The 25,304-nt window shown below is 44.9% G+C and overlaps 2 protein-coding genes and 1 non-coding gene across 4 annotated transcripts in view; 1 reads left to right on the forward strand and 2 right to left on the reverse strand.

Annotated features, from left to right (window-relative positions):
• Positions 1–1,893: 1,893 nt before the first annotated feature.
• LOC139661310 (kelch-like protein 10) lies at positions 1,894–5,162 on the reverse strand. Its single transcript, XM_071539784.1, has 5 exons — positions 5,029–5,162; positions 4,211–4,700; positions 3,282–3,899; positions 2,575–2,724; positions 1,894–2,202 (listed from the first exon to the last, which is right to left on the reverse strand). Exons 1-5 carry the CDS (start codon positions 5,160–5,162, stop codon positions 1,894–1,896), a joined length of 1,701 nt encoding a protein of 566 aa, XP_071395885.1.
• Positions 5,163–9,113: 3,951 nt separating this feature from the next.
• The window catches only part of cacnb1 (calcium channel, voltage-dependent, beta 1 subunit), a 28,241-nt gene continuing 12,050 nt past the window's right edge, over positions 9,114–25,304 (forward strand). For both annotated transcript variants that reach the window (XM_071539466.1, XM_071539548.1), the window contains exons 1-5: positions 9,114–9,329; positions 13,725–13,811; positions 24,066–24,185; positions 24,484–24,606; positions 24,849–24,985. In XM_071539466.1, coding sequence (XP_071395567.1) covers positions 9,240–9,329; positions 13,725–13,811; positions 24,066–24,185; positions 24,484–24,606; positions 24,849–24,985 — 557 coding nt within the window. In that variant the 5' untranslated portion in view covers positions 9,114–9,239. The remainder of the gene's footprint in view (positions 9,330–13,724; positions 13,812–24,065; positions 24,186–24,483; positions 24,607–24,848; positions 24,986–25,304) is intronic.
• trnac-gca (transfer RNA cysteine (anticodon GCA)) lies at positions 12,582–12,653 on the reverse strand. Its single transcript has one exon. It is a non-coding gene; the product is annotated as a tRNA-Cys (tRNA).

Raw genomic sequence — 25,304 nt, forward strand, 5'->3', positions numbered from 1 at the left:
AAGTCTGCTGCATTCACTGCTATCCCTGATGCCCAGAGGCAAGAGAGAGGAGCTTGGCTCCAAATCCATGATACAAAACCAATCATGTCGGCAACATTTCTGTTCAGAACTGCAATTCTGGTTTTCTGTGGACAGGATACATGTGGTTCAGATCAGATCGACTGTCACTGCTGCTTTTATTCAGGGACTTTTCAAAGCCATCAAGCCCTGATCAGGTTTGTCTGCTCTACAAACCAAAGCCTCCAAAGCCTCTCCTCTACAAGTTCAGCTCCAAGACAAACCTGCTACTAAAGACTCTGTGCCTCAGAGAGTTGACTGTCTTATGGCAGACTATTTTGTCAATTACGTGTTTCCTAAAATGCAAAATGAAGGTGACAAACAAAAATGCAATTAGTTACTAGTGACTATAAAATAAACACTCGTATTTAGGTTATTAAATTGCTGCTAGTCAAAACAGAAAACAAATTAGTCACTATAGCTACCTATTCAGAACTATGGCAACTAGTAAAATAGTGACTAAGAACAGACACGTGACTAAAAAAAAAGAAGCAGTCTACTATAGTGGCAAATTTTCAGTCACTAGTGCTTTTAAAGGAATAAATGATAAACAGCCTGCCTCTCTGGGCTCTGCAGCAGCCCGTCACCATGGCAACGCTCCACGCTCACGGTGCTAGATCTTCAGGCAAACTTTGACTTCTTCTTCACCTCGACTAACCCAAAATACCAGGTTACACTACCGACTGCAATCACCATCTCCACTCCGAGTAACTTAAAGGTTAGTTTAGGTTTGCGGCCCCTATGGTGTTTCTGGACTAAGATGCCTTCTGTTGCCCTCGAGCGTATATTTCTAAATATAGGTATTTCACACTTTTATTTCACACTGCTCTGGTTCGGTAACAGGGTTCAAATCTACAAGACTGCAAACCCGTAAATCTTTCTAAAAATGTGATGCGGCAGCTGTTGCGTTATCTGAGACAAACTGGAACAAGCAGGAATAAAACTTGGCTCAATAGGTTTTTTCCTGTGCAGACGAAAACAAAACCGTCCTCTCGAGACAGATTTTGACCAGGGACTACTGGAGAAATTATGGTTATGACAGCCAATTAGCGCTATCGTCAAATTAGGGATGTGTTAATTGATCAGTAAATGAATGTGTGGAGGTGTGTTTGAGTTGTGGATGTTTGTCATAGATGGGATAATGGTGGTGTGGCGATGAGATGAAAGTGGAACGGGGTCTAAGCATCTAAGCATGTGGTTGGTAGGAGTAGGCCTATAGCAGCTCATCTTGTTCCCATACTGTATATCCTTCAGTCCTGTCATCTTACTCTATCAGCCCTCGCTGTCTTGCAAATTATTTCCAGACTTTTTCTCTATACTGCTGAATCCACAGCTGTATCCTTCATAATTCTGCCATTAAAAGAATCGCGCCAACGTCCATCAATTAAGGCTTCACTGTAATAGTGTGACTTTCATGCTGAAGCTCTCCATATGAGTCATTCCATGTCTGCCCATTATGTTATCTTTTGTTTAATTCGTTGATTTGTTACTCCAGCTAATGCAGCATGCCATATATTTTATATATATAGAAAGTGTGCTCTGTATTTATGTTTGAATTAGCTCTGTCAGTAAATCAACCTTTTAAGACCGCGACCCTGCAGGGCTATAAACTTAGGCTGCCGAAAAATACCGAGTTGAGCTCATATGGAGGTGTCATGCAAACTGAAAATTCTTTAAAAAAAAACAAAAAAAAAAACATTAGAATAAAAACAGGACCGCTCTTATGTAGCCTAATTCAAAAGCAAATTCAGTTTTAGTTTATTTTATGTTAAACATGCCACTCGGTAGTCATGCCGAGATGGACAGGCATGTGGCAGGACCCGGCTGCGGGTCTGTTCAGATGACAGACGGGACGTCCTCGTCCACCTCGGGGACTCCGTGCACCACGCAGCAGCTTAAGCCGCTGCGGGCGGTCTCCATGTGGTGGGCGTCGACCCACTCGTCGGTCTTCTCGTCATAGCGCTCCACGGCAAAGGTGGACGTGAGGCCGCTGAAGCCTCCGACCACAAACAGCTGGTCGTTCGCCACCGCGATGCCGAAGTTCCTGCGGGCGTTGAACATGGAGGCCACGGGGCGCCACGTGTTGGTCCGCGGGTCGTAGGCCTCGGCGCTGCTCAGGCAGTTGATGCCATTGATGCCGCCCACCTAGGAGAGGAAAGGAGTATGAGTCCTATGTTTCAGTGGGGATGGATTTTGAGAGGGTTTAGGACACCCTGAGCAAGTCTCAAGTCATAGCTTCCCAAGTACTAATAAACTCGCGAGAATGAAGTCTCGAGACAAGTCATAAGTTTCACCACAAAGTTCACATCAAAGTCAAGTCACAGGTCTGTAATTCTTTTCCCAAGTGAAGTCATAAGTAAACAAAATAGAGGCCTCCAACATGGTGCGTCTCATTTGTAACCGCTGGGAAGCAAACCTCTCAGTGACAGGCCTCTAATGTCAGACTTCAGGTTCCTTCACGTTTCTCAAGTCCTCTGAGCTCTATGTGAATGAATGCAGTATTTGTGTGCTCCTTACTGCGTAGATGTGCTCTCCATAGGCGACGACCCCCACCCCGCTGCGCCTGCTGCTCATGCGGGCGATCCGGGTCCACTGGTTGGTCTCGGGGTTGTAGCATTCAGCTGTCTGCAGGTACAGAAACCCATCATAACCGCCACAAATGTACACCTAGGGAGAATTAATACAACAATGTCAGTTAGTTTCGCCTATCACTGATGCTGGAGAACAAACACCTATCTGCAAATAAAGAAGTGTTTTGGGAATGAAGATAGGGAGGATTATTTTCTCACTGATGCCCATGTGTTCTTGAAATAGATTAAAGAAAATTTATGATAGAAAAAGGAATCTAACAGAGTTCACTGGTCCAAGGGTCATGAAATTCACTCAGTGTAAATTGTCATGTAAACTTTCAATTCAGTGAAGAACACTGCAATGGCAGCAGGTTTTTGTTTTACTTTCATTAATCCAGGGAAGGTGGATTGAGCACGATGCTCTTTGTCAGCGACACCCTGCTTCACACTTACATTATTAAACACATTAACACCTGCTAACTGCCCAGTGCAAACACTGAGCAGTTCAACTGGAGCAATTAGAGAGAAGAGAGAGTTTTGTATTCACTTTCCCAACTCAGAGTTTGGGAGTCAACTGGCAATGTTCCAGTCTCCATTATGCTTCTCTATTGTTGTCTCTATTGTTATTTCTGCCTGTTCCTCAGCTCCACCCACCTTGCCATGGAGTGCTGTGGCACCGGCATCGCTCCTCCTCTGCAGCATGGACGCAATTTGGGTCCACTTGTTGGTCTCAGGGTCATAGCGCTCGGCAGTTCTCAGTCGCATGTGTCCATCAAAGCCTCCAATGGCGTAGATGTAGCCGTTCAGCACAGCCACGCTGACGTAGCAGCGGCGCGAATTCATGGGCTCCACCTGCTGCCAGGTGCGGGTGACTGGGTTGAACTTGCACACGCTGTTGAAACAGGCAAAAGTGTCAAAGCCACCGATGCAGTAGACCACGCTGTTGAGGACAGCAACACCGTGGTAAGCCCGAGCGCTCCCCGCATCATTGGTCTCTTTGACCCAGCGGTCGGCGCGGGCGTCGTACGCCTCAATGCCATTGGTCGGACGACCGCCAGTCAAGCCTCCGATGGCCAATAGCAAGGCATAGGGCAGGCGTGGGTTGGTTAGGGGGTTACAGCAATCAGATTTGGAGGGTCCCTTCATGTTGAAATCGCAAATGGCCCTCAGAGCGGTGATGATGATGGGCCTGCATTCGCTGCTGTCCTTCACCAGAGCGTTGTTCTTCACGCTGTTCAGGAAGTAGTCAGCAGTCAAAGAGGCCAGGCGGACCTGGACAGAGACAAGAAGACAGCAGTTAGATAGATACAGTCTAAATAGACTTGTGAGATGAGGCAGGGATTATATTCTGTACTTCTACAATATGATAAGAACACAGGAATATCTGTTACATCGGTCATCTGGATGCTGAAGCTTTGACACTTGCACTCCTTACTATTGGCTACCTTAACACTGGGAAGCTGGGAACTGTCTATACTATTCTACTGGTGCACTCATTGCAAGTCACTCTGGACAAGCAGCTAAATGCCAAAGATGTAAACTGAATATAGCCACAGTTGACTTATTGTCCATTTCTCAGTTACCATGGGCAACAGCACAGAGATGTGACCGCTGCGTTTCTCAGGCAAGTGGGCGATCCAGCGGACGACAACGTCAAACACCGTGCTCTCCTGCTTCACGTTGAGTTGGTCCTTCTGGATGATGCCAGCCAGCTGCTGCAGAGGGAGGTCCAGGTACTCTTCAGAGACATGAAGCATCTCCTCAAAGTGGTGCAGGATGAACAGGTAGGCCTTGCGCCGCAGGTCAGGGCAGCTGTAGAGGTCCACCAGCCTCCAGATGCCGACGCAGTTCTCCAGGCAAAGCCGGTCCTCCAGGAAGTCGCAGCAGGCTTGGGCGATGCCCATGACCGAGAACTGGTCCGCAGCTGCCAAAAGCTCCACCACGTTCTCCTCCGTCACCGGAACAGAGCAGGTGTAGGCATACTCGATGATGAGGCGCATCATACTGGGCGACAGGCCGGGGATGTTGTAGAGCCGCTGCTCTGAGGTCGTCCAGCCATTGGTGAAGAGAGCTCTGTGGGATCAGGAGGGAGAGGAGGGCAGGGGGTGGAAAAATAAACAGTATGTAACACTCTCATGTTGTACATGTGCGCACACACACCAACACACACACATATTCACATATACACACATACTCACGCATGCAAAACACATAAACACGCCCCCTCACATCTACAGACATAGACACAAGTAATGCAGTGAGAAATTATGGGGTAAGACTTCGGTTATTTAGTGTTGTTTTTCCGATTGAGTTGATTCACTATTCTCATTTTGGAAGTACGCCTCTGTTTTCCTGTTTTTTTGTATAACTTTAAAGACCCCTGCTGAGATAACCAACTCACCGGAAGTATGAGCTGCAGCCACAGAGGACGATCTTGTGGGCGTTAAATTCAACGCCATCGACTCTGATCACCACGTCACACAGTTTTCCCTCCAGACGGAGTTTGTTAATAACTGAACATGTCGTGGCGCTCATGCTTCTCCTTGTTTGTTTGTTTTTTGCTATATCAATCAGTAAAATATCCTTTACTCTATTCTTTGGGTGTTATCTTTTTCCCAAACAGGTTTCAACAGTTGTGTTCATGTGAGAATCGTGAACCTCAGACACATCTTGACCAGCTTCTAGAATGGCTGTTTATTGCATCACAAAGCCTCATGATAAACAGAAATTAAAGCAGTGGATATTAAAGAAATACAGAAGTGATACACAGTGAAAAAAATCACACTTTCATTATTTATTTTACAGTGTGACTGTTTACTCCAACAATGCCGCACTGTAATGTAATAAAGCCCATGACAATAGAATAAATCATTCACCTTTCATACTACAATCTTGCATCTTGCAGGCTGCTAACCAAAACCAACCGTAGATCCCACATTACACCAATCCTCGCATCCCTTCACTGGCTCCCCATAAAGTATAGAATAGATTTCAAGATACTACTTATCACATACAAGGCCCTACATGGTCTCGCCCCTTCATACATTTCCGAACTTTTGCATCCGTATTCCACCTCTAGGCCTCTCAGATCATCCGACCAAGGTCTCTTATTTATACCCCGCTCCCTCCGCAAATCCAAGGGTGATTTCACTTTTGCCGTTAGGGCCCGGTCCCTCTGGAACTGTCTCCCCCCCTCTGTTAGATCAGCTGAATCTGTAAATGGCTTCAAAAAACTTCTCAAAAACCCATTTTTACCGACTTGCCTTCCCTGTAAAGGAGCTGTAATTTATCTTTTTGTATATTGCTGTATATTTATGTTGCTTATTTTTTCTGTATTGTATTTTTGTATTTCTGTATCCTGTGAAGCACTTTGTAACTTTGTTTTAAAAAGGTGCTATATAAATAAAATCTTACTTACTTACTTACTTACTTACTTACTTACTTACTTACTTACTTACATTTTGGCCCCAAACTTTTTTCAAACATCTTAATATAGCTGACAAGTTCAGCTGGGAAAATGTTAAAGAGGAAAGTGAATGAGTAACGCTCTTCCATCCCTCAGTAACCACTGTTAGCTCCTATAGGTTTGAATGTTAGAATCAGAATTAGTTTTATTAGCCAAATAAGTTTGCAAATAAAAGGAATTTTACTTGGTGGGTGGGTCACATTAAACATAATTTTGGGGAATCAAAATAGTATAGAAAAGAAAGTATATAGGTTTAAGTCATTTATAAAAAGTAGAAGTATTATGTAAAAAACACAATATGGTAAATTCATCTCTTTTTTATACAGTATACACATGCTTCTCTGTTGGAATTGATTGATTGCACTGATAGGCAGCTGTGGAAGTCAGTGAAAAAAAGAATAAACAGAAATATATACAGATTGAGGGAATATTGCACTGGGGACTGAGTGTTTTGAACACTGCAAGGATGTAAAAAATAATAAAAGAAAAGCTGGACACTTGAGTTGGAATGGTGTAAGTAGAGTATAAACATCTATCTATCCAGCCAGTTGAGTATATAAGAAGTGGTTATATGACAGTAGGTGCAGTAGAGTGCTGTTGTCTATTGTGCTGCATGAAGGTTGGACCACCGCTTGGGGAAAAAAGCTAGTTTTTGTGCCTGGTTGTTTTGGTTCTGATTGTTGGAAGAGATGGGGTGGGAGATGTCGGCCATGATCCTGGAGTTGTAGAGGTATTTATATGTAGGGTTATAAGACTGTAGGCTATATCATTTAGGATACATGCGATTCAGATCAGTTGTCAAGGCTATAAAATGAAACTAAGTTGGGAATGTTTTGAGTCCAGATTGTACATCTCAATTATAACACAAATTAGTGTGAATAAGAGAGTTGTTCCTTTTGTTATGGATTTTGATTGAGGGCCAGATGAGTATCATAGACAAATACTTAAAGTGAGTGGTAAAATGACCCTGAGATATGTCTGTGATTGGGGCATAGCTCAAGTGTTTCCAAACTATCCCATACATCAAAGACCTCCATGTAGAGATGCTTTAGATCACAGACCCCCATATGATCCAGGTTTGTCCCAGGGACCCACATTTTGAGAAGGTTTGTTGTCGCCTGTCTCTGAAACCTCTGATCATTTCTTCATCTGGCCATTTTCCTCCCAGTGCTAACTTCTTCTGAATAATGATGATGTGATGCGTTACTGATCTCAGGTCAGAACAAACACTCAGCTACAGAAGAGCATCCCTGGAGCCAGTAGGGCTTCAGTGTCTTGCTCAAGGGCACTTCAGCAGGACAGACGCATGCCGACATGAGTGCTTGAACCCAGGTCCTCTGGTTGTAGATCAGCCTCTTTAACCAACTAGGCCAATCTGCTGCTCCAATCAAATAAATAATAGTTAAATGTAACTATTCCCAACCCCACAACCCTCCTCAAGGGTCCCTGGAGGTCCATGAACCCCAGTTTGGGAACCCCTGGCTGCGCCTAACTGTCTGTCAGTCTAGTAACTGTCCACCCATAATAACCCCATCACTGTTCCAAAAAGAGGCATCGGCCCTGTTGGTCTCTCATCAATCGATAAGTGAGGGTGGGGTCTGTTCAGCGGGGCGTGGACCTCGGCGCCCAGCTGGAGTCTGTCGAGCGCGCTGGTCTGTATTGTCCAAGGGGGAAAGAATCTGCGTCAAGACAAACAGAGGAAGACAGAGCGATACCGGTAGTTAGGCGAGATGGCCTTCAAAATAAAAGCATATATTTTGTCACATTAAAAAATATTCTTAGTAGTAGTGGCAGTGGTAGTATAAAATAAATAGTAATAATGAAGTGCATAGGTGGGTGACACAGTAGCTCACTGGTAACATCCTTTCTGGGTGGAGTAGGGCTGGGCGATAATTCAACGATTATATCAATATTATCGTTTATTGTTTTTCAGTGGAATAATATTGTGATGATATGAAGATATTTTAATATCATGACACACATTTCTGCTGTCTAAATTGATGATGACAAGCAAATTTTACTTAAAAACTCATAAAATGAGGTATGGTAGGAATATTATTTGAATATTTCTGTTTTGTTTGACATCACACCTAACTTCACCATTCGGTTCAATGAGATGAACATTAATTTGATTATTTAACGTGATTTTGCATACATTAACCATATCGTGATATATATTGATATCGAGAAAAATCCTTATGATTATCATCATATTGATTTCAACCATATCGCCCAGTCCTAGGGTGGAGTTTGTGCGGATTTTCTCCAGTTTCCTACCAAATAGCCTACATTTCAGTCAGGTGGATTGGAGACTCTAAATTATCCATAGGTATGTAAGAGTGCGAGTGTGTGTCTATCTGTGTTGGCCCGGTGATGGACTAGTAAGCTGTCCGGGGTGTTTCCCTGTCTTCCACCCAATGTATGCTGGGATAGGCAGAACTACCCTGACCCTGAATAATAAGTGGGTAAAGACAATGAATGAATTAATGAATGAAAGTACTGAGGTGTGCATGAAAACAAAAACCATCAGAATACTCAGTGCCATCATTATGCTGAATGTAGTGTGAAACTGTTGAATAGATACAAAAAATACACATATGGCAACAAGGAATTTAGGTGGTGGCTTATTCTGGCTCACATTGTAAAGTACTGAAGTTTCCATTTTACAGTCTTTAGGAATTGCCTAATTATCCAATGTTACAGCCAATATCTATAACACTGCTATGGACAAAAGTCAATGGTGAGTCGTTGTCTGTGTTTGGCAACCCTATATAAATGTATAGGCTATATATCGCCTCTTGCATAGGTAGGAATATATGCTGTACAAAGGTCATTTTAGGAAAAACTATATTAGTGGCTACAGATTCCTCCGTAAAAATGACGACAATAAGGGCTTTATTTTGAAGGTACTGACAGGAAGTAACGTTTTGTTATTCTGTGGGATTGACGCTAGTGTAAAAAGCCTGGTGCGCCAGTGCGCAACGCCAGGCTGGAGGGAGGCAGCTGTTGCCATTATATTAAGGACCAGCCTAGATAGATAAACCGAGGAAAAACAGCTCCGTTACTCTCGCTGAAAATGACTATGTCGATACCATCATAAACACACGAAACACAGCATAGAATAAAAAAAAAAAAAAGTAAAATCAATGGTACAGAAAAGTAGTATGTCCAGGACGCCTTCGACCTCAACCCAGGAGATCCAAATGGACATGTTCGACCATCATCCACACACGCAGGTAAGACAGCGTGAAACAAATGGAGGAAAATCAAATATTATCGACAGACGAACGGAAACACTCTGTACAGACCGACGCTAATTGCGGGGAAGGGCTATTTTGACAATAACCGAGCGTGTTTGACTTCGTAAGCTTAACAGGTTGTTCCACAATTAAAGTGATTTACCGTGCGGAGTCTAAAATGCTGTTTCTCTAGTGTACGCGGCACTGATTTAAGCGTGAATTCCCATCCATGTAATAATGAATTCTGAGAGGGAGAAGCATGGATTGATTGAATAATTTCGTCTCGTAGGTAGAGCGCGCTTCAAGTCTGGCGTTTTACAGGTTGTAGTCTCTGCCTCCTGTGGTTTGGGATGTGTTATTTCATCCATGGCCTGCGTCTAACCCGTAATTGGATTGCTTTTAATAATTCGCCAGCGTGCAGGTAACCACATTATGTGGAGATGTGATGTAAGGCTTGTCTATATGCTGTCTGCTACCGGGTGCTTAACGAGGAGAAAACCACGCCTTGGTGTAACTAATATGTAATTAACAAATCGGATGAATATTAATCTTTTTAAATTTTGATCTGACCAGCTGGAGGACAGTCTAACCAATCTAATGTGAAATAGCTTAATGGATGGTTTCTAAGTTTTCATACTTGACATGAGCAGAAATTGTAAAGTAATACACTTATCTAATATTCCCAGTCTTACATCCACCAAAACCGTCATGAAATTTGTTACAGTAAATATAACCAGAGATCATTTTCACTGACACATTTCCAAAAACCACACACACTTCTATGCCACTTGGTGTATTGAATACCCTATATTGAATAGTTATGTTATTCCTTTCCTACACAAAATGTTAGCCCAAAACTTTGGACAGTGTAACTTTTTCACATGATGCAAATAGCTTTTTGGAAGTGCTATGATGTGGCTGGACTTGTGGGCAAGATTAGTCATAATAATTTAAATGGGAGGAATACAGAATGATGAGAATGTCCAGAACAAAAACGCCCACACTCAGCTCCATCATTGTCTTTTTTCAGAGAAAAAAAAAATCACCACACCACCACAGACAGCAGCATAAAACAACCCAGAGCCTAAACCCATGCCAAGTATACATCCTGCTCTCTCTCCTTTTTACTCCCACTGCTCCCATCCCCTTCTCATCTATTTCCTCCCCTCCTCAAAACCACCATATTCCCTCAGCCTTTGTATCCACTTTGCTTTGAATGTCCCACTGTCTATTTTTCTCTCTCCATCTCACCTCTTCCTGTCTGTTTTTAGCAATCAGATCTCTATCCGTTTGCGTGGCGGTGGTGAGAAACAGATGGACCCCCTCCTTGTGCCAGGCAGCAGGGAACGGGTTCGTGTGTGGCACCTCTGATCAATTAGATATAAAGTTCATGCAGACCTGCAGCGGGTCACGCTGGCATATGTATTTATAACTCAGCTGTGGGGAGACAAGCAGAGAACCGCATTTCTAATATCCTGGAGTCCTGGATCTACTAACCCCCCCCCACCCCACCCCGCCTCCCTCCACCCCCATCCCAATACACAGCAGAATAAGTGAATTGTGGCCAGAGAATGCTGAACTGATCCGAATCAGGGCCGGGGCGGGGAGGGGGAGGGAGGGAGGGAGGGAGGGAGGGGACGTTTGCTTAGATTAAAGATTGTGTTTGTCGACCGGCAGAGACAGTGGAGCAGTGTTGAACTCTGGGAGAGTGGAATATTACATGGAAGGGTAGACTGTGAGGGTTGCATTACATTACAGTGATGTTGTCGCCTCCCACCCCCCCTCCCACCCTCACTTCCCACCCCCCACCCTCCCCTCCCCACCCCACCCCGCTCACACCAGACCCCTCTTTAATTATACACTTAACCTCTGTTTACCAACAGGAAGCCTCCCCTCCCTACTTCCTCTGGCATTTCCCTGCCCTTTGCTGTCGGGAACTCGCCCCATCACGGCTCCGCTGAGGAGACCCCCACCCCGCCCCATAGACACACACACACATCCACCCACCCACCCAGTCACACATACACACACACGCACTCTTTTCCCCCCCGCCCAAACTCAGTTGTGAACTTGTGACAGAGGCGAAGTTTGTTGATGGAAAAATAAACACAATGCTGTAATTCCTCCGTCACCCTTCTTCGTCAGAATCTTTGTTTAATTCACAGAGACACAAAATGATCAAAGTATCGCAGCACGCCTCAATGTAATCATTATATTTTCACCATTGTGATAAATGACAGCGCGTTGCTAGGTGGACAGCCACGATGCATTTTTGAGGCAGTGTAGATGGAACAATTTTGCCAACAGCAATGACCATCAGTATGTTTTATCACCATACTATGCTCTCCACAATCCACATTGGGTTTGTCATATTTGCAAATCCCCGACTAAGCCCCAGGTTTGCCCATTTCGATTTGCCACCCACAAAAAATGTCTCCTGTATTACCAATCAGTATCAATTTCAACATCTAAGACAGGAAGGATATTCCAACTAGCTGCAGGAGTTTGTAAGACGGTGACAGTGTGATTCAACTGTTAACTTGTAGGGTGTATCACAGTTTGCTTGCTGTGCGACCTCCTGCCCTGTATGCAGCCCATCAACAGCAGTAAATCAAGTATGACACACAAGGCTAGTGGCATTACTTTTGAACCGCAGGACGTCGAAATGAAATTCAAACGAATTCCTGAACACAGTCTTTGGGAACGAGTGTCTGATATTGTGTTTTTTTTTTCTGTGAACGCTGGAAAGGTCGTACATCCGAAGGCCTTGTCCTGCCCCGTCTCAGACGACGATGACCATGATAAGAAATACTGTTTACAGCTACAGGTAGAGGGAGATCACTGCTGTTGGGTAGTTAACTAGCAGTGGATTTCTCCTGCTGATCAAAGCATAGCCATGAGATGCACAGACACTGTGGACATGTTTGAAGTTTTAAGTGGGCTAGTAGTGTGCAGCTGACTGATAAAGTTCATTGTTGACTCAGGTGTACATACATGTGTGTGTGAGTGTGTGTGTGCGTGTGTGGGAGGTGGGGGCGTCGGTTTGCTTGGAGCAGGTGTGTGGGAGAACATTGGTGGATGTTCTTGTTTCTTACAGCGTGTACGAAAAAGAAAAAACAGGTCAGAGGGCAAAAGCTGTCCGAGGTGTTTTCCATCAAGTGGAGAGATTACACACATGGAGATTCAAGCGTTAGAGCTGGACATGCATGTTCATGTGTAGGGCAGCGCAAACGTTGTAGACAGAAAAGCAGGGGGCATCCGGATTTGAACCGGAGACCTCTTGATCTGCAGTCAAATGCTCTACCACTGAGCTATACCCCCAGTGAAGTAATATCCATGGAAGTGTCACATGTGTGCTGGGTGTGTCAAGTCGAGTCAAATCTTTATTCTCCCTGAGGGGAAATTTTGTTTTGTTTGCAGCAATGGTAAAAAATTCACGACAATAACCACACAGCAGTCAACATATATGACGAGACTTTCAAGAGTGTGTGACGTGTTTTAACTGTGACATCAACCTGCTAAGGGACAACAGATGGAAATTAGCCTGGTGGGGCTAAACCTGGCATATTTGGTTTTAGATGTTAATTAATATGCACTGTTCCTATTGGATAAATAAATAATAAGAAGAGAGAAGCCTCTACAGGACGTCAAGTAGCCTTGTACATCCCACCAGCACTAATATAATGCAATATTAGTTCTAAAAACAAGGTCACATTAACACATTAACATATGTTTGGTCACATTTACATACTGTATCTTTCTGTGCCTTGTTTGCTTGTAACCATTATCGTGACCAAGCAGTTCCTTGTGTTTTTTTTTTTTTACACACTGGAGGAACACAGGCAGTCTAAGCCACCGGGGCTCTTGATTGCCAATAAATGCGATTACTCGGCATTGTGTAGCCATGGTGATGCGGACAGGGTGGGCCCGTAATGCAATGTGCGGCCTCTGCCCAACCCGGATAGGCCATTTGCCAGGGGTCTGCCAATCAGATTACAGGGTCCCAGTTTACATCAGGACATGAATAATGACCAGTAATGAAGCCTGTGCATGGCGAGACTGGAATGAGACCAGGACACGATTTCTCTGGTTAACTCCCTCTCCAATCTGGGAGTCGGGCTGCTACATCGCTGGCTGTTCCCTCTTATCTGCCTGTCTGATCATGTTCAGAGGCTTTCACAAATGGTAAACCAAATGTTAACGGTTGTCATGCTCCCAAAGACTAACAACAAGGGTTTCTAAGAAGGATATCAAGATGTATTCGGGGATCTCTAAGGTAAAGGCAATCATACATCTAACTTTTTTTTGTGTTTTTCTCTTTTCTTCCAAATCCTCTTGACCTCCCCCCCTTCCCCTCCTCTCCCCTCCCCTCCCAAATCCTCCTTTTTTTAGGGAAAGTATGCCAAGAGGAAGAGCCGATTTAAGCGCTCAGATGGAAGCACCTCCTCTGACACCACCTCCAACAGCTTCGTCCGACAGGTAACATTTCAGCCTTAATCCTTCGCTCAGAGCACCCGCCGCTGATGAAAAGCTAATCCGGGTGCTAGACTAAAGGCCCCCAACTTTCTTCTTGTTTTATTTCGTGAAGAATCGTATGGAAGTTTAAGGTCAAAATATGTATCCTACAAAATCTGTTTTGTAGGATCCTCCTCACCGATTCTATTTCATTTTCCCTCATTCTTGTTTTCATTGTTTCCCCCTGCATTCAGATTTAAAAAAAAATGTATCTTTATCTTTAAAAAATATATATATTGTTTACTTGTATGGTTTGTCAAATAGTTATTGATAAGTGAGCCATGACACTATCTTTTGGTGCACCTGGCCTTTAAGTGAATTTTCTAGGCAACTAAACCCTCCTATCTGCCTAACAGAATGTTGAGTAAAGTGAGTAAATGATAGGGGGAGAGTTAGTTCAATTCCTTTGAAAATACTAAAATTTAAAAGGAATGAAAGATGAAAGATGAATAGATACTCACTATATAGACACTATTCAGCACCAAATCATCCCTTAAATCTGGGTTTTACAAGATTTTTCATATTGCAGTGTATCTTTCACATACAACACAATACAACCCAGAACATTTACACCCAGAACATTAGACATTTTGCCAATCCACATACCACTGACCCACTATACAGTTATAATGCTTAACTTTTACCAGCCCAAACTTTAGTAGTTATATAGTTCTAATCAAACAAGTTCCTCATTTCTCAGATAAATGCTACTTTATAATACTTGAGTGTATATTACTGCATGTAGGTCTAAATCATATGTTAATCCTTGCGTGTATATATATATGCTCTTCATCCTTAAATCAGTGAACATTCAAACAGGAAAGCAATTCCCTAACATGTGATGACAAGATCCACTTAATACTGAAGTGTTTGGTTCTTGGAAGTAAAGCCCAGCTGGATCTTTTTTTCTGCATCATTACTAGAATTCAGAGTAAAATCCTCCACACAAATTTAGGGTTGAGGGAAGAATACACGAAAATAGGGTAACATGGGAAAGGTCACTTCAATACTTCAAAAGGTCAGGTCAATACAGCTATGTTCAAATGAATGATATGAGGTTTGTTATTCTAACAAAGCCTAAGAATACATGCACATAGGCCCCAAAAAACTCAAATTTGGTTTAAAATCCCTGACACCCATGACAAGCGGGAAACTGATCTGAGGGCAGAATTAAAGGGGTGTCGGTTGCCCCAATGTTTGCACTTTTATTTTCACTGAGTCAATTTCCCCCCTAGTTTATTTGTTATTTTTCATATATTACCGCTCTCTGTTCTTTGCCTATTTTATCCACTGTGACTGTGAAAACCAATACCGTCTTCAAACATGCACTGTGTTCTTAATACACCCACCTAGCTTCTTCATCTCCTTGTGTTTCTCTCTTCACCTTCATGTGTCACACAGCCCACTTAGTGTATCTCGCACACGGATGCGGCTTTGATAAGCATCACCAGTGACAACAGTGAACCCCCTATGCCTACGCCTGTACATAGCTTCAACGTCACATCGCGGAGGTTTCCATGCAGAGTTGGAGCTGAGTTAGATGGAGAAACAGTGGTGAAGCGTCTCTCTGGCGGGGATTCCCCCCCGGGCTCAGATGGTGATTATCAGCTTCCTGGTTTCTTGCCCCTGGTGTTAGGCTCAGCCCCCCCAGAGTTTCTAGCGCCCCCCCCCCCCATTCTCTAGTTAAGTATTGATCAGCTTTGTCAGGATGAGCTGATGGGGACCTATCAGCAAGAGAGATTCATTTCCCTGCTGATAATGGGTCAAAAAAAGTCTCTCTTTACCAGACAGGAACATTTCCTTCCTGGGGGGAGTTCATGGGGCTGGGTTAAGGCGGCGCACGCTCCTGACCCGAGCAGCAGTCTTTGTCTGGACATGACATTTTTCAAAGCCACGGCGTGTCACGGCTAAATGAGGCCCCACCTTTTCCGTCTGACCTCTTCATTTGTGAGAGGAAATGATTTGCCCCGCGCCGAATGACATTTACCTGCTCGGTACCGGTGTCGCTCTAAAAAAGAAAACACTCCCCTCGCTGTCGGCGAACAGAGGGAGCTGAGCTCTCCTGTGGATTCGAAAGGTTAGCTGCATCCTCGCCCGCACACACCGCCCTCCCCACCGCCTCATCCTTCATTAACTCCGTGTCTGCTCCACTTGGCATGGTGAAGGACCACGTGCACCGGGCCTGCAGGTTAGGCAGCAGCAGTAGCACAGGGATTCATAATCACTCACACTGTATGAGGAACTCATTACTCGTAGTAAGGATGATTTAACACTTCCTGAGATAAATAGGCTCCCATGTCTCATGCTACTGCACCGCATTTCACTCATCCGTGCTGGCGCTGGAAGAAGTCAGGTTTTTAAACAGTCTAAATGCTTTACATCATACACATACGGACTGTGTGACTGTGCCATTTAATGTATGAGTCTGTAACTACAAACACACCCATATTAGGACTGAAAAACCTGAGTGCTAAATTACCTAATGCTCAAACATAGGCTTTATTTACATCAAAGAAATATGCTGGCACTCCATAGGTAATTGTACATGTAGCTTATGTTTGCCTCCCCTTGTGCAACTCAAAGAACAGCCCTGTATAGGCTTTATAGTCTCACACACACCTACGCAAGCACACGCTCTCACACACACACACACACGCACACACAAATACATAAGAACCACAATCAACCAACGGTGGAGCTGGTTGGTACACTCAGCCTGGTTTCCATGGCAACCGGGCCACTGAATCTCCCTCTGTGTGCAGGCACAGTGGGATGGAGAGACGAGATGGGTCTGTGTTTGTGCGCTTGTGCGTGTGTCTGTGTGTGTTTCTCTGTGTGTGTGTGTGTGTGTGTGTGTATGGATGCAACCTACGTGCTTGTGCAGTGTTCATTTGTGTGAGGGCTTGAACAGAACCACAGTCCGTCTTCAGGTGTGCAAAGACAGGCAGGACTGTCATACTGCTGTTTTGTAAGATAGGCAACATGTCCTCTGTTGTTCTGGGAGCATGCGGCGAGGTTGTCATTAAATAAAACTCAATTTGATGGCAGCTGGGATTTTTATTTCCAAATTTCTGTTCATCTCTTTGGAAATCAAAATTGAAACCATTTTATGAGTAGTCTGTTGTGTGCTATGTCATCAACAGCCCATAACTACGTGCTTTCATAGCAGGATAGATCACAAACACACACACACCATCATAATAAAACATCACATGAGGGGGTTGGGCAAGAGGAGCCCATAACATCAGATCCATTAAAACTGTTTTTGCAATCAATCCAACAATCACTGATGCCTTGTGGCCATACTGCTACAGTGAGCAGGGATGCGCTGTTCCCCAACAGACAGTCGGTGACCATAATCACTCTGATGCCAAATGAATGAAATCCTAGGCAGCTATTACACTGACAAGATCCATCATGCATTTAATAAACCGTGAAATCTGCCCCGCTCATCCAACTTAGAAGAAAACCATCCACCAATTTGCTGCTTCTCTTTGAGTGGCATCAAGTCCATTTTCTTTCAAATGGCTCTTTAGCCATGATAATTTCTTGCCAATTTGGCAATAAAGAGAGAAATCCTGCTGCCATATGTGAAGGGTTTCCATTTGGAGAGCGGGGTGGTGAGGGGGTATAATCAGTCCTCCTGTCAGTCCTGGCATTTGAATCCCAGTAAAACACCAGTTGCTGCTGTGGCTGGCTGCACAAGGAGCTGCTCAGGCCAACTGGTGGGTTTGTCACCAGCTTTCTTCACCCTCCCCAACTGATCGTGTATCATCAGCTAGCAACACAGGAGAGGAAGAGCCTTCAGCTCCGTAGCCATGGAGAAGCTCCCGTCACCGAGTTAGAGGTCGCCCTCTAGTGGACAGATCAGACCTCCAGCCGCCCCTCTCTCCCTGCAGATCTCCACCTTCAGCCTGGTGCCATTTTAACACTGCTGGCAGGTCACAGTGAATGGGTATAAGTGTGAATCACTGTGGCTCACACTTACCAAGTTCAAGATTCAATATGTATTTGTCCCAATGACATCATGATCGACAAACATTTATATATAATAACCCCTGTCTGATATGAGCAAGATATCGTCAGGTATTGCTTTGCTGAGGTGGGATATATAAGAACTCAAATAAAAACATGATTAAGTTATTAGTGGCTGACTGTTTTGGACTAAATCTAACACCTAGTTGGTATCAGAATGAATCACCCGATGGATTTTGAAAGGTGACTATTCAGCAGAGATACTTCAGAGGCCTAAGTGCTGATTGCCGCCAAGTGTTTGGTCTTATAGATCTTTGTGCTTCATGTCCTTGTGTCACTGCTGTTGCACTGACCCACTGAGGCCCGCGCCCGTGTTGCCCCTCCTATATTATCCCCTTGTCTGATACCCTTTTCCGGATGGACAAGGGGTTAGAGAGAGAGAGAGAGAGAGAGAGAGAGAGAGAGAGAGAGAAAGAGAGCAGGACAGAGGGTGGGAGGGATGAAGGAAAGGGGGGGTTTCCCTGGGCGCTGCCCCAGCCCCTCTCCCACGTCAGTCGGGGCATTGAATGGCTGACGGCTGCATACCGAGCCTCCTTCTGGGTCTCACTGTGTTCACGTCCCTGTTTCTGTCCGGCCAGGGCTAAATATAATTCCCCAGTTTGCAAATGTAGCACAAGTCCTGCAACCCGACCCCCGGCCAGCTCCAGCTCCCTCGCTCGCTCACTCGCTCGCTCGCTCTCCCTTCCTTTACACAAGGTTCAGGTTCTTCAGGGGTGGGGGGTTTGTGTGTGTGTGTGTGTGTGTGTGTGTGTGTGTGTGTGTGAAGGGATTGGGGGTTAGGAGAGCGCTCTCCTATTTTCACACACTACTCTTCTCTGGCTCTCTCTCTTGTCACACACACACACACACACACACCACATACACACACACACACACTCATACACACTTATTCTTGTGTCACACTTGCACACAGAGAGGCACACGCACAAATACTCACACTAGTCGTCACTTAACTCTCTCACGCACATACAGTCATACATACACACATAACCCCCGGCTGTGTGGACTGTGGCTTTGCCCCCCTGGTTTGCCGTGGTGTGGCGAGCGTGGCAAACGAGGTATGGATATGACCGAGAGGATTCACAGGCCCGTCATGGTAAGAAGGATCCGGATAAACCTACCAGCTTTACAGTTTTGCTGTGTCTGTCCAGAGAGAGATGGCTGAACTCGAAGAAGAGTGTGTTGGAGTTTCTGTGTGTGTGTGTGTGTGTGTCTGTGAGTCTGTGGGTGAATGGACTATAGAAAGTTGGGTGGATAGTTTTGACTCAGATGTGACAGGAAAGCGTAATTTGCCGTCCGTGTTGTGACAGCGCCGAATCTCCTTGTCTTGGGCTTTCTTTGATCCCCCTCTTTTGACTGCGTTGAGCGATTCCATTTTGGGCTGGGCCACAGCTGCTGGAAAGGCGCTGTGTTTTTAATTAGACTTCCAGTCCCACTGGTCGCCTCTTACTGCTATGTGAGCTGCCTGCCCGGCCGCCCCAGCACCATGGCCATTTCAGGGGGCTTGTCTTTCTCCGCGGGCCCCCTGGTTCCAGACGGGCCTGGGCCGGATCGAGACTTGGCCTGTTATTCTAAATGACAGAGTGGGACTCAAGGATTTCATATGAGCATAAATCCAGCATGAATACACTGGTTAACAAAGAGTTTCCAGTTACTAAACTGCTTCACAGCTTTGTGTCTGATTTTGATTTGTTGGTCATTCTGTTTGCAGTTTCCATGTTTTTGTGTTGCTGGATTCTATGTAAATTAGAATTTTCCCCCAGAAAATAATGAATCAAGGACTTTCTATTGCTAAAACTTGGGTCCCTTCTCCGCTTGTTTGTGGATCTGGGTATTTCCAGTTAGTTCTGTCCATGACTCATGCTTTCTAGTTATCCCATAGCACTTCAGGGCCTTTTGAGACCGGCTTCCCAGCGTTACTGTGGCCGTCCAGCTGGTTGCCATGACACTGCTGTGACAGAGCCGAGCAATATGGCCATTTACAGCCACCGGCCATGACGATGAGGCAGGGGAATCTTTCTTTTACGGCTCCTCACTTTACATCTGCCTTTTATCTCTTCTGCAAACAGTTTTCCTTATCTTCCTCTTTTGCCTGTTCCTTACCTGCCTTTTGATCGTTCGCTGAGCTAATCTCTCTTACGGCGCTGGATGTGATGTGAATGCACAGTGGAACTGAGACCTGAGTGGTAATGCATTCTGATTGGCTCTCAGCTGTCTGAGATGCTGAGATGCTGTGAGATGTTTGAGGACTGGGGCCTCAGAGATAAAGCAAATGGGAGGAGGTACACTGCTTTTCTCTTGATTACAGTCAGTGTGATATTAGGTAATTTATAAGAGGTATTTAGTTGTCTAGATTAACTTCCCAAAAGCGGTGCATTGACATGATATTTTTACCTACAGTATATAATTATCAGGACAGGAGTTAGCAGTATGAGCGCTCAGATAATAATCACATAGTCATACATTGTGAAGTTTGACACTGCCTGCTGTTCATGCAGGTAGCGGATCAGATCCTTCAGCCTCCTCCCTGTCGTCAGGACAGGAAGACGAAGGGGCGACGACTTCTTGTATTTCATATGAAAATATAAGAAAGGGGGGAACAGAATTGAAACGACTCAAATGTTGGCCCATTCGATATGCACATAATATAAGCTTTCAGTGGTACGCTTACCCATGATGATGGAAATGTTCTTTCCAAATGCAGATCTGCATTCCTGCGTCCAACTACTCCTTTTTTTTTTTCTCAACCTCCTTTTCCAGTGAAACCATTTGCAAGGACGCCATTGCATCAGAAGAAACAACATTAACACATTTCCTTGCTGCAGGGCAACTCTTTTCAACCCTCATTATTCAAAGCACTTGTCTCTCGCCGTCCCGCCCTCGATCCTTATTTCATGCTTCCTCTCTTTCTGTTTCCCTCTTTTTTTCCAATCTATTCAATATCAAAGCTAAGGAGGTGTAAATTCATCACGGTGGCAGCCACTTTGTGGAAAATGGAGGGAGCAGGAGAAACCCAGTCGGTTCATTTTCGTGATAATTACTGAGTCTCACCTCTCACACCTCTGCTTGTGTTTTTACCCTTTCTTTTTTTCTGTTGTTGGGCTGCCGAGAATAGTTTGGATTTTTCCAAATAAATGTAAACTTGTAGCTCTTCAGTGGACGGTTTATGTAGTCTTGTTAGTGCACACATGGGTATTTACCTCCTAAGAAAAGTCCCTCAAGCCATAATATCTTGTTTTGATGTAGTTGTGAGCATAGTGTCATGTTATTTTCCCTGCCTATTGACCAGGCTGTGGCCTCAGAGCGGCAATAAGCATAATGTGAGAAAATAGTTCATTGATCACCTGTTGAAAAGCTGTTATGAAATTTCCCTGGCGACGATTTTCCTTCAGGGCACACAGTGTTTTATTTACTATTGATTCGTATATCTTCTGTCTATCTCCTTGAGCCTTCCTGATGTAACTCTCTCTCTCTCTCTCTCTCTGGTTCACTGTAACAAGCTGCGGAGATGGTTACTATGACACTGCTGGGGTTTCTGCTCCTGCCCCGCCAATAGGAAAGCAGCTCTGCCATCAGGTGGCCTGTAGCTATTTTGAACAGGAGCTGTATGTGAAGTGAAGCAAGCAACTAAATTAGAGACACAACCTATTGACAGGGAGAAGAAGAGGGGGGAATGAAGGAGAGTGGCATGCTGTCTTAGAAAAGAAAAGGTGGAGGAAGGATTTGTCTGATCGCTCATTCACTCTTTATCAATGCGCTTGTGCTGAAGTGTTTCAGGGGAGGAAGAGTTAGGAAGGACTATTGATCAGTTCCTCTTTTGTCTCTACCCTCTTCCACCTGTACTATTTTTTTCATAAAGTATTGACTTACGTTTTATTTTTGTGTGTGTGTGTGTGTGTGTGTGTGTGTGTGTGTGTGTGTGTCTGTCCTTCTCTGGCTCTTCTTTCGCTGCCTCTTTGTTTTTCCGTGGTTGTGTTGCTTGACGTGAACCGACTGGGTGAGTGACTCAGAGACACTCTCGCAAGCATTTGTCCACACACACACACACACACACACACACACACACACACACACACACACACGAACAGACACACACAGAGTCATCGCCCATCCCTCCCCCTCTCGCTCGCTCTACATTTTGCTGCATCACAGACCTGTTGTAGCTAGGGAGTTGGTCCCAGGTTATTTCAGACATCATTTCAGCTGATTTTCTCTTAGACAAGATTCCTGCGGCTTTCCCATCAAGGTTTATTAACCTTTTCTTAATCGGCGCTCCATGTTGGGATGCACCTGTATGGTTTAGAAGATGACTCAGAGCTGGTAAGTGGGGGATGGCTGTTATTATCCTCATTAAACGCTGCATGCCGCTCACAGTATCATTGCTCCTACTTTAGTGAGATGCGGGCGTACCGCTGTGAGTGTTTGAGTTGTAAACGAAACAGGAAGTGGGGATGGTTTGCAGACGCCCGAGGACCCTGTCTAACCATTGCCGTGGCAACGGGGAGTGTCTGCGTTTGGTCTGTTGTTGCCAAGCCACAAAGCGCCTTGATACGACAGGTGGCTGGGCTAGAATCAACATTTATGTTTGTCATTTCATTTTAGATCGTACAGAGACACATGGTCAGTAATCAAATGCGTAGAGGATCATTAATCACACATAAATGCACGTGCAAACACACACACACGCAAACGCACGCAAACACACCGCACAGATGTCTCACTCCTCCACACACAACCAGTATTTGAGTCTGGGTATATTTAGCCCCTCAAGTCCAGTCTGGTCTCTTTCTGTTTGAGCAGAGAGGAGAGATGAGCTACACTCTCTCACCCCAGGGCCCTGCTAAGTGTTTGTGTTTGAGGAATGGGGGAACCAAAGACTTTTTCTGAGTTTCTTTTCATCGCTTCTTTCTGCTTAGATTTCCCATGGTTCTGTAAAATAAGCAATATTAACCTACAATGTAAACAATACGAGTGGGCAGCCAGAAACGACTACATGGAGATTTTTTGCTTGTGTGCGTTCTCTGTATTGTGTTTGTCTACACGTGTTCACAAGCTGCTTACTTTCTAGCAGGGTTTTTTTTATTTTTTTTTTATCGTCATTACATATGGTGTATGTCATCTTTGCGCATTCTCACCTCTATTTTAAAAACCCACAGCTAATGACTCACTTCTTCTGCCTGGCACATTCAGCTGTCCGCATTCTTGTCAGCACCTCCTACAAAGCGCCAGGCAGCCTGTCACCTCAAAAACAGCAAGAAGAGAACAAGTGGGATTGTTATATAAATTGAACACTCAAACACTTCAGAACTTCAGGCCGCCTCCCTCACTGCGGCGCTCTGCCATACAGCGCAGTGGGCCGGCGCCGCAGGCTCGCTGGAGGCCAGGGTTTTTATTGTGTGGTATGGGTGGTTGGGCTAGGGTCAGCCAAAGAGGGTCAGGTTACCGAGCATGAGTGGTGGAAGCGTTGGAAACCGTAGCCACTTCATGAGAAATTTATATCCCCGCTAATATTATAAACGGTCCTCCAGCCATTTTTTTTCTCTCTCTCTCTCTCTCTCTTTCTTTCTCTCCATCCCTCATTGACGCACCCACACACTGAACCCGTTATGCCGCTGCATGCGAAAAACATCAAACACCCCGACCTTAGTGGAAACGTCTGGCTGCTGTTGTGCATCCTCTTACAACTCAAATTACACTGACCTGCTATCGGTGTGTGATTGTCTGTGTCATTTTTAGGAGTCAGCTTGCACACGGCGAGGCGGCCAAGCCCCCTTTTGTGTTCATGGAGGTTATTTTTCTCAGGCCACTCTTGACATTATTACCACATTACCACATATTACTGTTCTGTTGTAAAGGCACAGCTGCACTACTATTTTTCTACTAAAAAAAAACAACAAAAAAAACGAGAGGGATGGAAAAAATGGGCCATCAGTTTGGACAACAGACTCTCAGTGAGTTATTACACACAGACACCTTGGCAGTCCACTCATTTTTTTCCCCTCACCTCGGTGACACAGTGCGCCGGTGTGTGTAATGTGTATCAGATGAAACCTGTGAATTCAGTTGGGCTATTCCTCTCTTTCTTAACCCTCGCCGGTGAGGAGGGTTGAGGTTCTGGGAAGGCTGGGGTTCCTTCCTTCCTCCTGACCGGCGTGTAAACTAAAGTGTTTCTGTGCACCTCAGGGCTCTGCAGACTCCTACACTAGCCGGCCGTCGGACTCGGACGTGTCCCTGGAGGAGGATCCAGAGGCTCTGAGGAAGGAGGCCGACAGACAGGCCCTCGCCACGCTCGAGAAAGCAAAGGTCAGAGGTCGACTGCTGCACCCCTGTCCCTGATATTCATACACAGCAGCACTTTAAGAGTGATTATTGTTGCATAATCTTCACTTCATTAGTGTTCTCACATTGCTAAAACTCATCAAATATAATTAGTGTTATGCAGCAGTATTATATGAACTCTAGATTCTCTTCATAACATTCATAAAAAACAAAAAGCATTTCACCTTTTAGCTAAGACTCCAGTGTCACGACAGCAGCTCAATTCGTTTTTGGAGAGCCGTTCTCTGCATACTAACATCTGTCTTGCCCATCACTGCTCCAGACCAAACCTGTGGCATTTGCTGTGCGGACAAATGTGGGCTACAACTCCGGCCCCAACGATGACGTCCCTGTGCAGGGCATGGCCATATCCTTTGAAGCCAAAGACTTCTTGCACATCAAAGAGGTTCGGACTTCCATTGAGCTCTTTTCCATAAACACAGTCTGCAAATAGTGTTAGGCATTATATTGTGGCACCGTCATAACATAAAATCCCATAATGTAAAGTATTACATTTGTGTATGGTTGATGTGCCCATGAGACAAAAAGGCACTGGTTGCCTGGGCGATAGTGATCTGTATGAGCAGGGAAAGGCCAGTGTATTGGTTATTGATGCCTGGCTGTCTGTGCCTGTGCTGCTGTATGCAGAAGTACAACAATGACTGGTGGATTGGGCGTCTGGTGAAGGAGGGCTGCGAGGTGGGCTTCATCCCCAGCCCCGTCAAACTGGAGAACACCCGTCTGCTGCAGGAGCAGAGGATGAGACAGAACCGACTCAGCTCCAGGTAACGGGACTGACCCCGCATCTATCAGCAGCACACTACAACTAAGCAGTATACTACAAAAACAAGACTGGGCAAGCCTAGTCCAGCCGGACCGCGAGTGCAGCCTGTGGGGAACACTGTCTGTCAGGAACTGAAACATGACTTTCTGTCCATAAATGGTACTGGACCCTCATTTCATGTACACTACCAGTCAAACGTTTGGACACACCACATATTTCTTTATTTGTACTATTGTCCACATTTTCGAATGGATACATCAAAATGATTAAATAACACAAATGGAAATATGCAGTGACCAGAAAAGTGTTAAGGCAAAACT

The sequence above is a fragment of the Centroberyx affinis genome, unplaced genomic scaffold, assembly GCF_046629955.1.
Source record: "Centroberyx affinis isolate AG114_WGS23_722 - 3 ecotype Tasmania unplaced genomic scaffold, CSIRO-AGI_Caff_v1 ptg000019l_1, whole genome shotgun sequence".
Lineage (NCBI taxonomy): Eukaryota > Metazoa > Chordata > Actinopteri > Beryciformes > Berycidae > Centroberyx > Centroberyx affinis.

Excerpts from the sequence above, each read along its gene's own strand:
- LOC139661310 (XM_071539784.1), bottom strand. The coding sequence starts at position 5,162 with ATGAGCGCCACGACATGTTCAGTTATTAACAAACTCCGTCTGGAGGGA. Across the intron at positions 4,701-5,028 it reads GGCTGCAGCTCATACTTCCG|AGCTCTCTTCACCAATGGCT; the intron begins GTGAGTTGGTTA and ends CTGATCCCACAG. Across the intron at positions 2,203-2,574 it reads ATGGAGAGCACATCTACGCA|GTGGGCGGCATCAATGGCAT; the intron begins GTAAGGAGCACA and ends TTCCTCTCCTAG.